The following is a 17,001-nucleotide window of genomic DNA, read 5'->3' on the forward strand; positions in this document are numbered from 1 at the left end:
ATTGTTGACTATTTGGTTTTACCATGATATCCACAAATGCTGCACCGACTAGCCCCACACACATACCTTGGTTCCCACACACGCTTGGGGTGTCTGTAGGATAAATTCCTAGAAGTGGAACAATTGGGTCACAGGGTATTTGTACTGATATTGGTAGAGTCCCTAAATCCTCATCCCTAAGATCAGACCACTTATGCTCACCAAAAAAAAGACAATTCAGGCCATCTGTTATTACCTCTCTGCGCTTGGCTTCATTCTTCCTATATTTGTTGAAACAATGGCACAGGATGTTCCCACAGCAGCAAGCCACGTGCACTAGGGGGCCCTCTTTGCCCAGGCTCAAGCCAGATGACACGGCCAGCACCAATGTGATGGTTTTGATAATCAGGGTCCACTTACCCAAATAGCCCCTAATAATAAAACCGCTCAAGATAGTTTTTATCTGCAGGTCAAACACAGAGAGATTAAATATAGACTAGGCAAGTAAACAAGGCTGGGAAGCAATAATCTGGACCTCATTATGGAAACTGCACCTTTCAAATGAGTGACATATAAATGTTTGACCTACATGACCCCAATTTGGGAGGGAGCCTGGGAGTCCAAGAAAGCAAGAACTGTTCTTTAAGCTTTCAAGTTCCTTTCCCCCGCCCCCCAGCCATGTGCTAGCTGGGCAAGAGAGTACTGCAAGCATGAGAGTGTGTGTATTTGGAGAAGGGGAGGCAGAGTGGGAGGGTGTTTTCCTTACTTACATCCTTACAGGCCAGTAGAGCCTTGATTCTCTGCCAAAGAAATTTGTAACTATGACTTGGTCAGAAAACAGAGAGGGGGCAAGGTCATGTGGGTAACCTCAAATCTCAGTGGTTTTGGTCACTGTCAAGCAATCTAAGCCAAAAGTAGTCAGGAACAGGACTTCAGCCACCTCCGCCCCCCACCTTCCAGCCCTAGTCATACTATAGGAAATGTAGCAAAATCGTTTTATTTCTCCTGCTCAAACAAAGTTGAAAATGCCAGTACTTTTTCAGGCCAGAAACGTGGGGTCCACCCTTGATCTCCTTGGGTAGGAAGCAGGGAGTGGCTTTCAAGAGGCCTGATTCCCCAGGAACCCGCAAGGAGGCTAGAAACCCACCCCTTTTCGTGTCCAGGTGGCCCAGGCTGGGAGACTTGAGGGAAGACCTAGAGAGACTCCAGATTTCCTCAGGGTCTGATCCTGTTTCAGATTCGAATTGCAGGATACGCTGGAATACCTATTAAAGGCTCTTAACCAGGAAGGATTCACTACTGTTAACCGTTTATAAACCGTTTAAGACTCACCTCAGGAATTCCGGAGCCACAGGCATAAGGTGCAAACACTTTGACGAGAGACACGGCGAGGAAGGCAAATAGGAGAGCCCAGAGGACATACATGAAATAATTGACTATGTAGGCAAAGGCTCCCTAGAACAGGGGAAAAAAGGGAAGAAGCTTGTTTTAGCCCAGGCTGCCTCAGTGAGGCACGGAACACTGCTGCCGAAAAGGGTTTCGGGAGAGGGGCTCGGGAGGAAAAAGACCGGTATCACATCGCTCAAAACGCTCCTTCCAAGATGGGCAGCAAAGCAACCCCTGAAACACTGTCAGCCCACTTGGAACCGAAAATGCGAGGCTTTGCTCCCTCCCAAGGAAACTGACGCCAGCTGCTGAGGATCGACAAGGAGGAGGAACAGAACCCTAAGCAAACTCCGGTTCAACAGAGCTTTAAGCTTTCAAGTTCCTTTCCCCCGCCCCCCTCTGGGGGGGTTTGAGGGTCAAGTAGGTCTCATTTTATGTCAATTTTATTAAGAATCTTGACAGCTCTGTTATTGGCTACACATTTGAAGTGAAGACCAGCTCTACCTACCTTGGTGTCAGATTCTCACGGGAGGTTATAGTGTCGAAAATTCCTGAGCGGTTTCTTTAAAATACAGTTAATTAAGTTCTGCAGAGAACCACCACATCTTTGAGAGAATTCTGCTATCACAGACTCAGCAACAAGTAGATGTGAGCAGAAAGTTTCAGGCTCTGACCATAAAACAAAACCACCGAGATGCCAGCTCTCCCAAAAAATAAAACAGCAAGCCCTCTTTTTAAAATGGAGTGAATATACTTTCGAGACTGTCCTTCTATGCTAATGAATTCTGCCAGAAAATAAATCTAATTTTGACCAGTAATAAGGAGTCACCAACACAAAGGGCTGGCAAACAGTTACATCTTCCCCACCCCCCAACCCACCGGCCAAAAAAAGCTATTTTGAACATCAGGAGATCATGCTTACTGATAAAAACTGTAGAAGTTGAAACTCACTCAAATTACATGAAACACAAAACTCACTGTACTTCTGACTTCTTAAAATATAAAACATTATTAAAATAATTCACTGACCTAGACAAGGAGAGCCAAACTGCTCAGGGTTGTTTTTTTTTTTTTTTCCTTCTCCTAAGTTATAGCTTTGACACAAGTTTTCCATTATTTTAGTCCCTCAGAGGAATAGATAATTGCTCTCTTGGCCTTTCAAATGTAGCTAGGGAGGAAGAACACTTTCCAAAGGGGGGAAACAAAGAGGGAGGGGGAGTGAAAAGGCAAGTAGCTAGAAGTGGCTAGGGGCACAAACCTGGAGGCTAAGTTCTTGGCCGGAGAACTCTTAGAATCTAGAAGACTCTCTCCAGGCAAGGATTTCATTCATTAAAAAAAAGGATGACCTGGGACGCCTGGGTGGCTCAGTTGGTTAAGCAGCTGCCTTCGGCTCAGGTCATGATCCCAGCATCCTGGGATGGAGTCCCACATCGGGCTCCTTGCTCAGCGGGGAGCCTGTTTCTCCCTCTGCCTCTGCCTGCCACTCTGTCTGCCTGTGCTCGCTCTCTCCCCCTCTCTCTCTCTGATAAATAAATTTAAAAAACATCTTTAAAAAAAAAAAAAAAAGGATGACCAGAGAAATACGTCACTTGAGCAAATCTCAAGCTCCCGCTTGAGAGCTACAGTTGGACTACTTAAACACACACACACACACACACACACACACACACACGGGGTAGCACAGTGGAGCCTTGCCGGAATGAACAACAGTTCTAGACCTTGACTGTAGTGGTGATAACACAAATCTACACATGCAGTAAAATTGCAGAGAACTACATACACATATACAAAGGTATACATACACACACATCTATGCACGTAAAATTGGTGAAATAAAATCTGTGTAAATAAAATTGGTGAAATAAAATCATATCCTTGTCTTGCTACTTATTCTCTAGTGAGAGAAGATGTCACCACTGGGGGACACCTGGGTGAAGGGTATGGGAGACCTCCCTTGTTTTGCAACTTTTTGTGAATCTATAATTACTTCAAAAATAAAAGAATAAAAAAGGCAAGGGAATCTCCCTCCCTCTCTCTCTCTCTCTCTCTCTCTCTCACACACACACACACACACACACACACACACACGTTCACCCTGAACTCCAGTGCTTCTCAAAGTTTTCTACCCAAGTACTCCTAATCTAGGAGAGAGGGTAGGGGGTAGGTTATGCAGGAGCAGAGCTGAAACAGAGATTGTGTTATCTTAATAAACATGGGAATTGTGCATCTCTTTGTAATTCAGTGTAATTTTAGAAAAAATTATTTTAAAAAAAAACCTGATTTTCTGAGATGGCACACAGCATTTATCCTGCGGTTTCAGCCACCCATTGGCATCCAACCTTAGCCCAGTTTGAGAAGAAGAATAGATCTAAACCCTCTCACACATATGGTATGTATCCAACCCTTTTACTGACCTCTTCCCCCGAGCCAATGCATACAGTCATTTATGTACATAAAGACTCTTACTTCTGACTTTATTATTTTCCCATCCTTCTTTTCCCTTGACTGTGTGTGTGTATGTGTGGGTGCATGTACACCTGCACATCCACATGCCCCATTTCAAATCATCTGTGGACCAAAGTAGGGATAAAAATGCATTTTAATGTATAAATATATATCCTAGCCTAGTCTCAGTCACTTCACCAACAAGGTAAATGAGGAGTGAGCTGAGATGGCACCTGTTTCGGGTGGTAGAAGCCAGAAAGGAATTGGGAATTGAGAGCGGTTATATTCTGTCTTGTGTGTTTTTGTTTTTAGTAGGAGAGACCTAACAAATAGCCCAAGTGGTAATAGAAAGGGAAGGAACTGAAAAACAATGTTACTTTTACAGTGAAAAATATCTGCTGGGAGACAAGAACAAATGAAAATATTGATTTAATCTCCAAAGAAGACTCCTGCGTTTCTGTTTTTTTCCTATGGAATGTATTCTAATTTTTTTTTTTTTTGTAATGTTCTAACGCAATGCTCAGGGGAAAATTACTTTTGGAGTGTATATAACAGACACATTTTTAACCCACTCTGTTTTTGTTAGAAATTATAGCATCCCTGTTGGCTGGCTCTGACATCTTTACCAAAATTATTAGAGAAGGGCAGATTCAATCACACTGCATACTAACAGCTAAGGAGAAACACCAGGACTGTTTACGAGAAGCAAAAACATTAAGTTACTATGTAAAGCATCAAAGGATTCCACGTGGCAGAAGTGAGGGAAATAGGGCCGCACTTACTCCACAGAGAAAGGAAGCTGGAGCGGGTTCCCCTTTCCATGAAGAGGAAAATAGGGGCGCATTCCACAAGTGCCATGAGTACAGTATAAGAAATTCAGTCAGTGTAAGAATAACGGTCAGTGGCTCGGGAATCTTCACAACACTGTACCTCATCCGTGCTGATGATAAGCTGGGACCAGCTGTTCCACTCTGGGCATTTGTCTCTGTCTTCGAAGGTGACATGGTCGGAGTTCCAGCAACAGTGCTCATGGTTAAACCAGAATCCTTCTGTGCATATGCCTTCTTTCAAGTCTGTCATCCAATGAGCAGAAATGTCTATCAAGCCAGCTAAGGAACCTGATTTGAGGTGAGGGAAGGGGAGGTCAAAGTTATTAAGAGAAAATGAGGGAAAAGGTGACAAAATAATGGACAAGCCATAAACCTTCTGGCTCCCCCTGCAACCTCTTTCTGATGTTCTGTCGGCTTGATTTCCACCTATCACCTCCAAGAGATTTTGCCTGTCATTAAACACCTATTCAAGAGGGGGTAAAAAAGGGAAAAAAATACCACAAAGCATTGTCTGCACTGAATACTGTGTCTGTAGAATTTCTACATAGGGAGAGCTTGGGGGAGGGCAAAGTGGTTGGGAGGGAGCAAGGGCTGAGTGGATTTGCCTTTTAGCTGATTTACAGGGCCAAGATTCTGCTTTGCCTCACAACTGATGGATCCTGAAACCCGAAGACAGTCAAGCTTATTAAAGATCATTTTATTCTCACTATTCATTTAAGACTGAGAAAATGTGAACTGCCTTCCTTGAAGACTCTTACGTGATCTTTGTTGAGGCTAGGGTAAGGGAGCTGATGAAGACCATGGAGAGGAGAGCTCAACCTTGTTAGTAATCCTGCTCCGTGGACAAGGGAACCTGAGCCAGGGCAGGAAGGCATTCGAGGCTGAGTGAAGCAAATTTGAAAGAGCACAGACCGTGACGCACGTGGCAAGTGACATGAAGCTATAGACATGTCGAAGCCTCCCGAGCCTTGGACGTGACCATCCAGAAGTTTTCTTAGTGAAACAGGAGCAAACTATATTATGTGCAGAACAGCCACCAAAGGCAATTCTGAGAAAATGAATAGTGAATGGGGAATTATTTGCTCTGGCTAATAGACTGGTAGGGTTAAGATCATTACAGTACTTTTGATTCTGGCCTTCTCATCATTTCTGTCATCCAGATGAAGAAACTCTGGCATAAAGAAGTTAAATGGTCTAGAATCATGCTTTAGGGAAATAGCAACGACATCATAAAATTCACAGCCCCTGAATTCCCAGACTGTTCCTACATTCAGACACACTGCTTCTTGTTGCTCTGCGATGCCTCAAAACAAAATGCCCTGTGTGTACGAGGGAAAAGAAAAACACTCACTGGCCACCTAGTGACAAGAAATACATTAAAAAGTTGAGGATATTACGCCTACATTCCAACAGGCTGGAGGCCATGCCGTGTGTGGTGTGTGTGTGTGTGTGTGTGTGTGTTTGGGTAGGTGCTAAAAGTGTTAACAGAGGTTATTTACATACTTGAATAACCTACTCAAATCTAACACCTTGTTTGGCGCCTCTTGGCCACGCCCACCTTCTCCACCTTCTCTTAACTGCACAGATTGCCCAGACTCAGAAAATTCACATGCGTTACAGAGTTTGGCTTGTTCTCTGGCTGTTTCACATGAGCCTGTCCTTACTCGATCTAACACCAGTACCCTCAATCCTATCCTCCCTCTTCCTGCTATTTCTCCTTTCCTAGTGAGCCCCTTCCGCGGTTACAAATTTTACCAGGTTTCCCTTCCTACAGAACAAAATGCTTTCCCCTGTTCTCATTACCATCCTAGATTCTGGCCCTTCTTGCCTTCCAATGGGCATCGAATAGCTCCGAAATCTCTACAATGGTTGCTTCGCCTTGAAATCTGACCCCTAGTATTTATGAGATAGTTTTCTAAGGTCACTGCTATCCTACTAACTGCTCAGCTATATAACCTTTTCTCAGCCCTCTTCCTTCCCTTCAGCCTCTTTGCAATACCTACCTATTGCATTACAGAACACTCGGTCCATCATCAGTCAACTCTAAACTGGCCAGAAGGGGGTAGCATTAACACCCCAGACCACGGTTGGCAAACTATGGCCCAGGGGTCAAATGCGCCTTCATGCTTGTAAATGAAGTTTTGCTTGGTCTCAGCCACACTCATTTCTTTACCTATTGTCTATGGCTACTTTCGTACTACAGGGACCATCCAGTCCTTTACCAAAAAACACTGCTGACGCCTTCCCTAGGTAATCTTTGAAAACCCAGTTATGGCTGAGCCTTTCTTCATGTGTAGCAATTGTCTTGTGCTCTGTGGCTCGTAATCTTCACTAGGGAACAGCAGCAACAGCAGCAAGAGCGCCCTTAACAACTGTGGGCCCCGTGCTGAGCACTACGCATGCTACATCTCATCTACCTACTACTCTGTGCTCACAGCAAATGTGGACTACAGGTACTCTTGCTAGCCCCGTTTTACAGATCAGTAAACCAGAGCTGCCAACGGTTAAGAAACTTGCCAAAAGTCACAAAACTAGTAAGCGGCGGAGCTGGGATTCAAGTCCTGCGAAGTAGAGCCCGTGCTAGTAAGTCTTTTTATCCCATCTACCTCCAGGTTTCCCACCTAACTTCTCTTTCAGCTCAGTATTCCATCTTTTAATACCATAAGGATACAATCCTTAGCATCTATCCCAGGCATTCTTGCCTTTCTGCTTCCTCCGTGGGAGGGGAAGCCTGCGTGGGAGCTTGCTTTAAAGCTGTGTGGGCTTATTAGCAAGTGCACTATTCCTAGTTAGACTGTGCATTATTTGGCGTGGCTTGGGAGGTTGACGGAGATGACAGGAAAAGGAAGGGACATCAGGGTCATCCCACTTGTTGGCCAGCATGAAAGAATGACATTATAAGTTTCTTGAGGGTATGGGCCCTATCTTCTTTGATGTTCTTTACCACCAAATGAGAGAGCAGATGTTTAAGAAATAGCTACAAAAAGCTTCCAGGAAGTTCTCTATCTCCTCCTAGGAACGCCATATAGTAGCACTGGGTATGATACATAAACAATGAATCTTGGAACACTGAAAAAACAAAATAAAAAATAAAAAGAAACCATATGTAGTATGTGTTTTAAAAAAAAAAAAGAAAAAGAAAAACGGATTGTCTCAAGACACCTGGGAGCCTCAGTCGGTTAAGCATCTACTTTAGCTTGGGTCATGATCCCTGGGTCCTGGGATCGAGCCCCAACGTGGGGCTCCATACTCAGTGGGGAGTCTGCCTCTCCCTCTGCCCTTCCCCTGTTCATGCTCTCTCTCTCCGTCTCAAAGAAATAAAATCTTCAACAACAACAACAAAAAAAAAACCTTGATTGTCTCTATTAGAAGAACTCTTCCTCAAGACAATCACTGAAAGGCAGTGCTAATAGCGCCTTAAAATGGATATAATACTTTATAGCGTATAAATGCATTTAGATACATTTCCTCGTTTAACTGCATTTCTTTAAGGAAGGGGAAGCAACTATTAGTATCCCTTTACAGATGGGAACACTGAGCTTCCTCGAGGTCCACCAGCAATTTATTTCATGTGGGAAAACAGTAAAAAACTGCACGCAACTCAGTTCATGATTTGGGGAAGGGCACACCACAAAATTTTGGGAGATTTTTTAAGAAAATAAACATAGTTTACCATACCTGATAAGAGCCCAATAAGTAGCATCAACAACCAGCCAGAAAAAGCATCACTCACACTGTGAATTAAGGCCCATGTCGACTCTTTGCTTTTATTGGTAATCTAGGGAGGAATGAGGGAAAAAAAATTGGCACACTCTGCACACATACTTGCTTTCTCACCTTTAAAGTACAGTAAAGAAACACAAAGACAAATCTGTTCGTTAGGCATAGAGACCAATGGTGGAGTTACTTCTCAGATAATTCTGGGTTGAACTGACCTCTTCAGGAACTTGGGAGTTTTACCAAGCCTGTCTTACTGAACCCTACCTTTCTCTGCAGTATGGCAATGGCTCCGCGTACCTTTGTCAGGGATTCCCCATTCAGCTGCTAATTCTCTATCACCTCAATTTGTTTTGCTTTTTGCAGTGGTCTCTGTCTGCCCTAGACATCCGATATTCTAAGGATGGTCTCTTGACTCACGGCCAAAAGGTTGATTGTTTTTCCAATCCACAAACATGGGCTCATTCCACAAACATGGGCTTATTTGAGTGGTGAAAGTACAGTGTGAGATTTCCTATTGGTGGGCTACTTCAGGTCAGGCAAGTTCCAAGACTTGCTCCCCACACTGATCACAGATACTAAATGATATCACAGATGCATTTCTTTATTTTCAAAAACCTGCTGGGAATGGCAGAAGGGTACCTGGGTGGCTTAGTTGGTTAGGCGTCTGTCTTGGGCTCAGGGTTTGGGGACAGAGCCCCACAACGCAGGGAGCTTGCTTCTCCCTCTCCTTCTGCCTCTCCTCCCTGCGCATGCTCTCTCAAATAAATAAATAAAAATAAAATCTTTTTAAAAAAATAAATAAATAAAATCTTTAAAAAAAAAAAACTTGCTGGGAATACTGAGGCTAATCGAGAAGGGTGCAGAAAAGTCTACATTTCAGGTCCTAGCCCTCTCAATTTAACCCTTCAGTGCCCACACTTCAAAATCAAGCATTCAGACAGCTTTGTCACTGTCCCCTTCTCTGCACCTCTATTTCTTATCTTTGAAACTGTGACTTCGTTATCCCATCTTCATCTATAGCACTATCGCAAATAATGATAAATTACTAAAAGTTTTTAACAACTCATTTCGACCTATGGCTTTTAAGTTTCCAGTTTTAGTGCCTAAAGTAGATAAGGCGGTATTTTTCTCTGCAACAGTGTTTCCAGTCTAATGATGAACAGTTCATGCCAAAAAAAAGTCCCTTTTGAAGACTTGATAAACACATTCTAACTGGTTTTGAATTATTAGTAATTGGCATAATGTGTCTCAGATGCAACCATTTTCAGATAGTGGGAAATATGCCCTTGTCATATCCCAGATGACTTTCACAATGGAAGTAACATGCTGAATGACAAACTGAACTCTGAATTATGGATGGCAGAAATTCTAAGGCCTGCCTGATGAACTGGTATGACAGAACATGTGCGTGTGTGCCCAAGTAGCAGCAACCTTATGAAAAACAGCAAGTGTTTTTGTAGAGATCCCCTTTTTTCAGTTAGGACAGAAAACTCAGTGAGATGATCAGAAATCCAAGGAATACAGAGGCATTTCTCAAAACCTCTACCAGGGACAACCTGACTGCTAGGCTCCGGTGATTATGAGAAAACCAGTCAGGAGATGGGAAGGGCTTAAGTATAAAAAGCGATTTGCCTCTCACTGCTCAGGAGACTTGCCTGGCTCTGAGCAAAGGAAATCATGAACTCGGGAGAGAGTGGGACTGACTTCAGAATCACGTTTTAAATTTGGACTCAAAACAGAAACAATAAGAAAGAAACAACCACACCTAAGGCTGGCTGAAGAAATGTCTCACCAGAGGATCACCCGCTGCATTTGGATCACTGGGGCTCGGGGGCCCTCCCTTTTGAGTAAGCTCTCCACGTGGCCCTGAGAGGAGCTAGAAATTGTGACTCCCTGATTTAAATGATGCACGGCAACAAGTTAAGGGCAAAAGACCTTGGCAGACTGCTCTAAGAGGTTTTCATGGGACTCTGGAAAGGGAAAAGTGGGCCAATTCTCTCACCAAATTCAAAGGAATCTGTGCCATAGCTGGGAGCGCCATCTTATTACCTGTCACATTAAGTTAACATCCTTAATTTGAATTTGATTGGTCTTGTGGGTTTGAGTCGAATGCGTACTTTTCTTTTATGGTTGTACAAGAGCCATTATCACAAGGACTTTATCCTGTAGGCTTCAGTAAACACCAGGGCACTGAGATTTTTTTTTCCTTTTTATTCCTTTGAAAGAAGCCCCCTTTCTTTTCTCAGTTCTAAAAATCCTGTTTCAGGGAAAACCATAAAAGGGAAATGAGATCGAGGAAGAAGACCTCTGAAACGTACTTCGGTCCCCTCCACCAAGTTTGTTTTTACCTCTTTACATAGGCACTTATACCCACATCAGGGCTGTGAGGATCCTTTCCAACTACTTTACTATAGGAAAATAAATTACCATTAAATAGAAATTTTTAAAATCAGACACAAAATGCCCTAAAAATAAAGTTAAAAAAAAAAAAAACCCTACATTGCCAGTAGACACCAGATTCAGCCACGTCCAAGGCCAAAAGAAAACAGACATATAAAGAATACGTATCTTCAAGCTCTTTCCCTGATGTTTCATGACACTTAACTTGCGTACCATCTTTGTTCTTACCTCTCGATGCCTATCCCGGTCTCGAGACTTCTCCCTCACCCAGTCAATTGTATTGAAATCATCATAGGTCCCCACACCAGGGATCGGCTCCTCCAAGAAGTCCATCATTCTATTTGAAGAACCTATTCCTCCACCATTGTATGATTTGTCCTCTGTAATGAACAGGAAACAGACATTAGCACCTCAGACACTCTAAACACATTAACACCTCCCTGCTGAGCACCAAAAGGTGAGTCCTTAAACCGTCGGATGATTACAGTTAGGGTGTCCTGATAAAGCAACATAATCATTGGTGGGAATATCCATCATATTTAGCGGTTTCTGTGGTCTAGGCACAAAACGATGAGTGCCTTAAGGCAGTCTAAATGGAAAGGGACAGATGAGCAGGACAGTACAAAGGCGAGAACTGGCAGGAATTGAAGTGTAGTGGGAAAAGGATTTCTGAAACAAAATACTGGAGCACACTGAAGCAGCTTAGGTATTTCAGTCTCTTTTATGGAAGGGAGACAAAAGGACCAAAGGTCTTTGCAGACAAGGCACACCAGAAACTATTTTGCATGTGTAAGGCAGTAATTCAATTCTGGGAGGTGGCTTTTGCCTGAGTGGGAACTCCAAAGAAAGCATGTGGGGCTCTTCAAGAGTTAAGCCGGCTGGAATGTACATACTAGCCTTCAATAGGTTGAAGACTTTGATCCTTGATGTAATGGGCTCCTAGGAACTTCGTCTATGGCAGAACAGTCTAAGACTTACAAGTAGAGCTTCAAAGACCAGTGCCTGGCCGAGCAATGGAATGTCCTCCTTGATCCTTCCATGGAAGCCACATACCCACTTGCCCAACCAGTCCTTTCTCTGCTTTGCTTTCAGCACTTATATTATAATCACTTAACACAAATATTTTTGTCTTCCTTTCTAGACCCGAAGCTCTTTGAGGGCAGCTCTCTGAGTCGCTATTGCATTCTCGCATTTAACACATATCCAAAATTCAAGAAATAACAGTAGAATCAAAGTTTATTTGCGGAACTGTGGGGATGAGAATGAAGTATTCAAACTCTGGAGCAGTATACAAACTAGGTTACTTAATACTGCTTGACAAACTTGTTCCACACAGTCCTCTGAGGAAACAGTACTTCTCTATTAAACACAAAATGCAAAACAGTATTCAGGAATTTATGCAAATGTTCACTGAGGAAAAATGCAGAGTAATGCTATCATTGAACTCAACCAGCCAAAACTCACATTTGCAGTGTCAACCTTGGCAGGGACAAAGCTTCATCCAGACTGTTTGGTGAGGAATCCCTCTGCAGAGAAGGCCAAAGTGGGCCCTGAGCTGACATCCAGCTCCCCCGCCCCCAACTGTGTCCCCATCTTCACTCCAAACTCCCACAGACAACTTCAGCACTCTCCTAGGGTAAGTGGGAATTAACCCCCAAGCTGTACCTGATTTACAAACTGTCCGTCTTCCAAATTCCTCCCTGGGATGAGGGATGGCGTACCTTTCACCGGCAACACACACATTTAAAAAGAAAAGCTCTGCAGAATCCAGATCCTATTGAGGGTGGGGGTGGGGCTGGAGTGGAGGTGGGGGAACCAGTTAATCTTAAAACTCCTAACCAAAGTCCTTTCCATATCTTTAAGCCTACCTGGCTGTGACATGGTTGGTTGCTGAATCACCAGCCCAGCATTTCCTATCCTGTCAGTGGCATACTGATAAAGATTAATGCTGGTGTGTCTGAGAGCTTGGAGGGAAACAGCCAGCTAGGAAAGGAGGGCAGAAAGAAAAGGAAGTATGGTGAGAGGGGAAAAAAAAAAGAAAGAAAAGGAAAAAAAGAAAACCAAGCTGTTTCAACTCTCAAAGACAAATGCTGACATGAACACAAAGGACACCCAACAACCAGAATTTTACTTTTGAAAGCAGGTTAATGCTCCAAATGAAGCGCTCTGCTCTCAGGAGAAATTTAGAGAGGATTTTGTGCAACTGATTTTTAAAAGCACCCGAGAGCTATCTAAGGTTACACTGTATGTCACAGGCGGCCCCCAGCTCTACCGACATTAAGACAAACATGAAGCCCTGCAACAGCTTCCCAACAGGAAAGAAAGACTCCTATTACATCACTAGGTAACATGAGCACTGCATCATTCTGCCTCGCAGACAGTCTCCCGTTAGCAACGCAAATTGTCAGGCGGCTCCGAAAAGAACAGGCAGTGATTAGAAGCCCACAAACAGACTGCTTGTGATTCTCCAGATCCCCCTTCTCCCTGGGGTCACACTTCGGTGCTGGGCTGGGCTCAAGTCTGCTTACCTGTGATCACAGCTTTCTTTTTTTCTGCCTCAAGGAAGAAATAACCTTGACAGCCAGCATTTGGCCATTTACAGAAGGAGCCCTGGGGTGCACTGCTTTAGAAGGGCACTTGCTGCGTTCTCTGCCTTTCGCAGGAATAAATGCCACCTAAAGCACCACCAGTGTTCCCTGGCGGTCAGAATGTGATGTCACTGGGGGAGTCACGTGACCAGACCCTTGGACCAGCCTTGGAGAAAGGAAGGTTTTTAAGGGAGCACAGATGCCTTAAAGATGTAGTCTCATCTAAACGAAGGCCGTCAAACGGGGGCAGCCGGGTCAGTTCACAAAACTGGGGTCCAGGTGAGTTTCAATTACTAGACCTTATTTAGCAGAAAATCCAGGGAGGCAAAGGAGGACTATCTGAGAGCGTTTAGAGAATTACATGAATCCTAAGTAAAAAAGGGAGTGGGGCAAATACAGAAAAGTCTTTTTTAAAAGAACACACTGGCGAGCAAAAATGAGGAGAAAATCTCAGACATGTAATGCTGAGTGAAAGATGCCAGACACAGGGGCCCATAACACAACTCTATTCGTGTTAAGTTTGAAGCTAGGCAAACCTAAATCATGCCATTTTAGGGTGCAAATATAAGTTGCCACATTAGAAAAAGAAGCAAGGAAATGACAAAAGTAAAGATGGTAGCCACCCAGAGGAGAGAGGGGGGTCGCCTTCTGAATGGAGCACATTGGGAACGTGGGGCTTCTGGAATGCTTGTAATTTTTCTCCATCTGAGCCCTACTTACCTGAGTGTCCACATGATAATCAGTCCTTAAACTGTATGCATATGTTCTGTCTTTCTGTGTATATATCATATCTAGAGAAAATTATGAAAATGGAACTGCATGTGAACTTAACTCTACAAGCTCACATCTTTAACAGCGCCTAGTAACTTAAAAGTTCAGATTACAGTCAAGAAAATTAGTCGTTTCTTAGTATTAGTTCTCTACAGAGAAAGCAACATCAAATGTGATCCCACTAATCCAAACTGGGTAAAACTAGTTACTTGGGCTTTGAAAATAAATGCACTATAACATCTGCATTATTTAAAAGGATCTCCCTTCCCAGGCCCTATTCCTAAGGCTATTCTTCATTGGGTCTTAATTAACTGTGCAAAAGGGCCAGTCGAGTAAAGGGGAATGAAATAGCCATCTCTCAACTCCCTCAGTGAATCGGCAGGACAGCTGCTGTTAAACATTAATCCAGTCAGTGTGCTCCAATAATCAGACCTAAACGTAGGGCTCTGAAAGGCTGTGATGATCACTTTCATCACTTCTTAGGGCCCGCTGCAGCCTGAAATGTTAGTACAACAAAACCTTATGAAGTCTGTGAGGGACATGGTGAACCCTGTGTGCTTTGGGCCCCGTCAGTCATTAATCGTAACATCTCAGTCTCTTGACGAACTAGACTAGCATTAATGAGAAGAATGAAAATGAAGGGGGCAACTGATAGTACTGCAGCAATAAACTGCAAAGCTTGAAAATCAAAAAGCGATTTGTGGCCCAAGTGTGACTGTGTTACACAACTGTACTTTTAGAAAAGTGTGTCTATTTTACTCAAAGAGTTAGATAACGTGCCCAAACTTGTAAGTCTCCTTCAAAGTCATTCTTTATTAAATAGGATGCTACCTGCAGTTCCTGAAGGTAACTGCGAAATTCACTTAACATCACCCACTAAGATTTACGTTATCTCACTAGATGATTTTACGCTTCAAGATACTATATGTTTTGGTATTTAGAAAATGCATAGTTCTTCGACATACAGTGACTAAATTGTAGTACTGGCACCATGTTATAATAATTTTTGATGTAAGTTCATGTGTTTTTCAAATGTTATACCTAGGAGAGGGACTTTATTATTCCATGTAAATTTACTTCCTTTGAAAACTAGGTCTTGGTAGCTATGATGCAGTCCTTGTACTAAAATGAGATTTAATTTACAATTCCCTTTTCTGCCAAATTTGTAATCTCTAACATATGTTCGTGATACAGACTGCCTGGCGCAGGTCAATTGATATTGTTGTGAAAATAAGACAAAGAAATGCTTACCAATTTGTAATGCAGCCTGTGATAAAAACCCAATAATACAGTTAACATATGGGAACAAGCAGAGTTGTGTTTCTGGAACACAGATGTGATCAGATCACCTTCTGATTTCTAAAATGTCAGTGGCTTCTATAACAATGCTGTTTTTTAATTCCAGTGCAGTTAACATCCAGTGTAATATTCATTTTTAAAACTTTCAGCATAGGAAGGCCACTTAATGGGCATTTGGCACAAGTGTAGACCTGGAATTTTTAAATACCCATCATAATTTTTAGAACAGGACAAATAAAATACTTAAAAGTGTATAATAATAATGATGATAACGATATTACAACTATTTTCAGTTTCATCAATGAGAGGGATTAAGTTGTTTCCACTCTTTCACGACCTACCTGTATGTCCTGACTGGATGACAAACGTCTTAAACTGTGGGTCATATGCCACATCCAACTGTTTTCTTAGCATTTTTTTAACTTAATAGAAAGAAATGGTAACTTTATAAAACTTAATTCTCAAGAAAGACAGCAGAGATTATCCCATTCATGACCAACTCCTGAGGTACAAAGAAAGTCACAAAATGCAAAGGGGCTTTTCAAAAAAACAGTGTATTAAGAGTTACGCTTCTGCTGTGTAAATTTTCTGCCACGGAAGGAAGAGTAAAATTAAACAAGGACCCTACGTGTCATATTGAGGTACTTGAGTAAGTCTATATTTATTTGCCTCCATACGGAAAAAAGGTAAAACTTAACCCAAGTAAGTTTTGAAGGCACGGTGTGCTCTAAGTTACACATAAAACAATTTTAATACTCTAACAGGAAAATGATTCAAGTTAAAGTACAATTAGATCTCAATTTGAATAATTTTTTAAAAGTCCCTAAAGGGTAATTTGCACTGCTTGAGTCTGGGAAAAAATGTCCAGAAAACCAGTCAGAAAAAAGTCAACATTTAAACAGCTTTCCCAGTAAAGGTTACACTTAGGTCTAAAAACTTAACAATGGGTCTTTAGAAACACTGCTTGAATGAGGAGGCATATAAATGAATGCATTTAGCTTGTTTCCCTTTATGGAAACTACTTTCTAAATTTTTTTCCTACAAATCACGTGATGCTTCAAACTAGACAACCTTGTAAAATACAAGAAAAGAAATTCCAATTTGAGAGTCATGTTTATTTCAATCCCTAACCAATATGCCACTAGAAATTTACCTGGGGGGCTGAATAGTAACTGATTAAATGAACTTGTTAAACACTAACCAAAACACAAGGGGAAAGGGGAAAGAAAGAAATCTCGGGCACAGACCCTGAAACACTGCTTTGGTGATACTGCAGCTGCAGGAGGGCTCACTCACTGGCAGCAGCAGTAAGGAAGAAAGAAACACTCAAGAGAAATGGGGCAGGGCCCTTGGTATATATCACAGGACCCCAAAAGAGCCCCATTTTAAAAAATGTATTTCCAGGGCACCTGGGTGGCTCAGTGGGTTAAGGCCTCTGCCTTCCACTCAGGTCATGATCTCAGAGTCCTGGGATCGAGCCCCACATCGGGCTCTCTGCTCTGCAGGGAGCCTGCTTCCTCCTCCTCTCTCTCTCTCTCTCTCTCTCTCTGCCTACTTGTGATCTCTGTCAAGTAAATAAATAA

At 42.7% G+C, this 17,001-nt stretch overlaps 1 protein-coding gene and 1 long non-coding RNA gene across 5 annotated transcripts in view; one reads left to right on the forward strand and one right to left on the reverse strand.

The window, feature by feature from the left end:
• CLCN5 (chloride voltage-gated channel 5) overlaps positions 1-17,001 on the reverse strand; it is a 158,489-nt gene that overhangs the window by 16,173 nt on the left and 125,315 nt on the right. For 2 of the 4 annotated variants that reach the window (XM_059385861.1, XM_059385862.1), the window contains exons 5-9: positions 10,989-11,140; positions 8,319-8,418; positions 4,741-4,928; positions 1,312-1,434; positions 236-442 (exon numbers count right to left, since the gene is read on the reverse strand). In XM_059385861.1, coding sequence (XP_059241844.1) covers positions 236-442; positions 1,312-1,434; positions 4,741-4,928; positions 8,319-8,418; positions 10,989-11,140 — 770 coding nt within the window. Of the gene's footprint in view, positions 1-235; positions 443-1,311; positions 1,435-4,740; positions 4,929-8,318; positions 8,419-10,988; positions 11,141-12,425; positions 12,516-13,288; positions 13,374-17,001 lie in introns of those variants that run through there. The other 2 variants (XM_059385863.1, XM_059385864.1) reach the window with 2 other exon arrangements.
• Positions 12,231-17,001, forward strand: part of LOC132007611 (uncharacterized) — a 6,021-nt gene continuing 1,250 nt past the window's right edge. The window contains exons 1-2 of the long non-coding RNA XR_009401411.1: positions 12,231-12,396; positions 13,323-13,627. This is a non-coding gene — a long non-coding RNA (uncharacterized LOC132007611). The remainder of the gene's footprint in view (positions 12,397-13,322; positions 13,628-17,001) is intronic.

The sequence above is a fragment of the Mustela nigripes genome, chromosome X (genome assembly GCF_022355385.1).
Source record: "Mustela nigripes isolate SB6536 chromosome X, MUSNIG.SB6536, whole genome shotgun sequence".
Lineage (NCBI taxonomy): Eukaryota > Metazoa > Chordata > Mammalia > Carnivora > Mustelidae > Mustela > Mustela nigripes.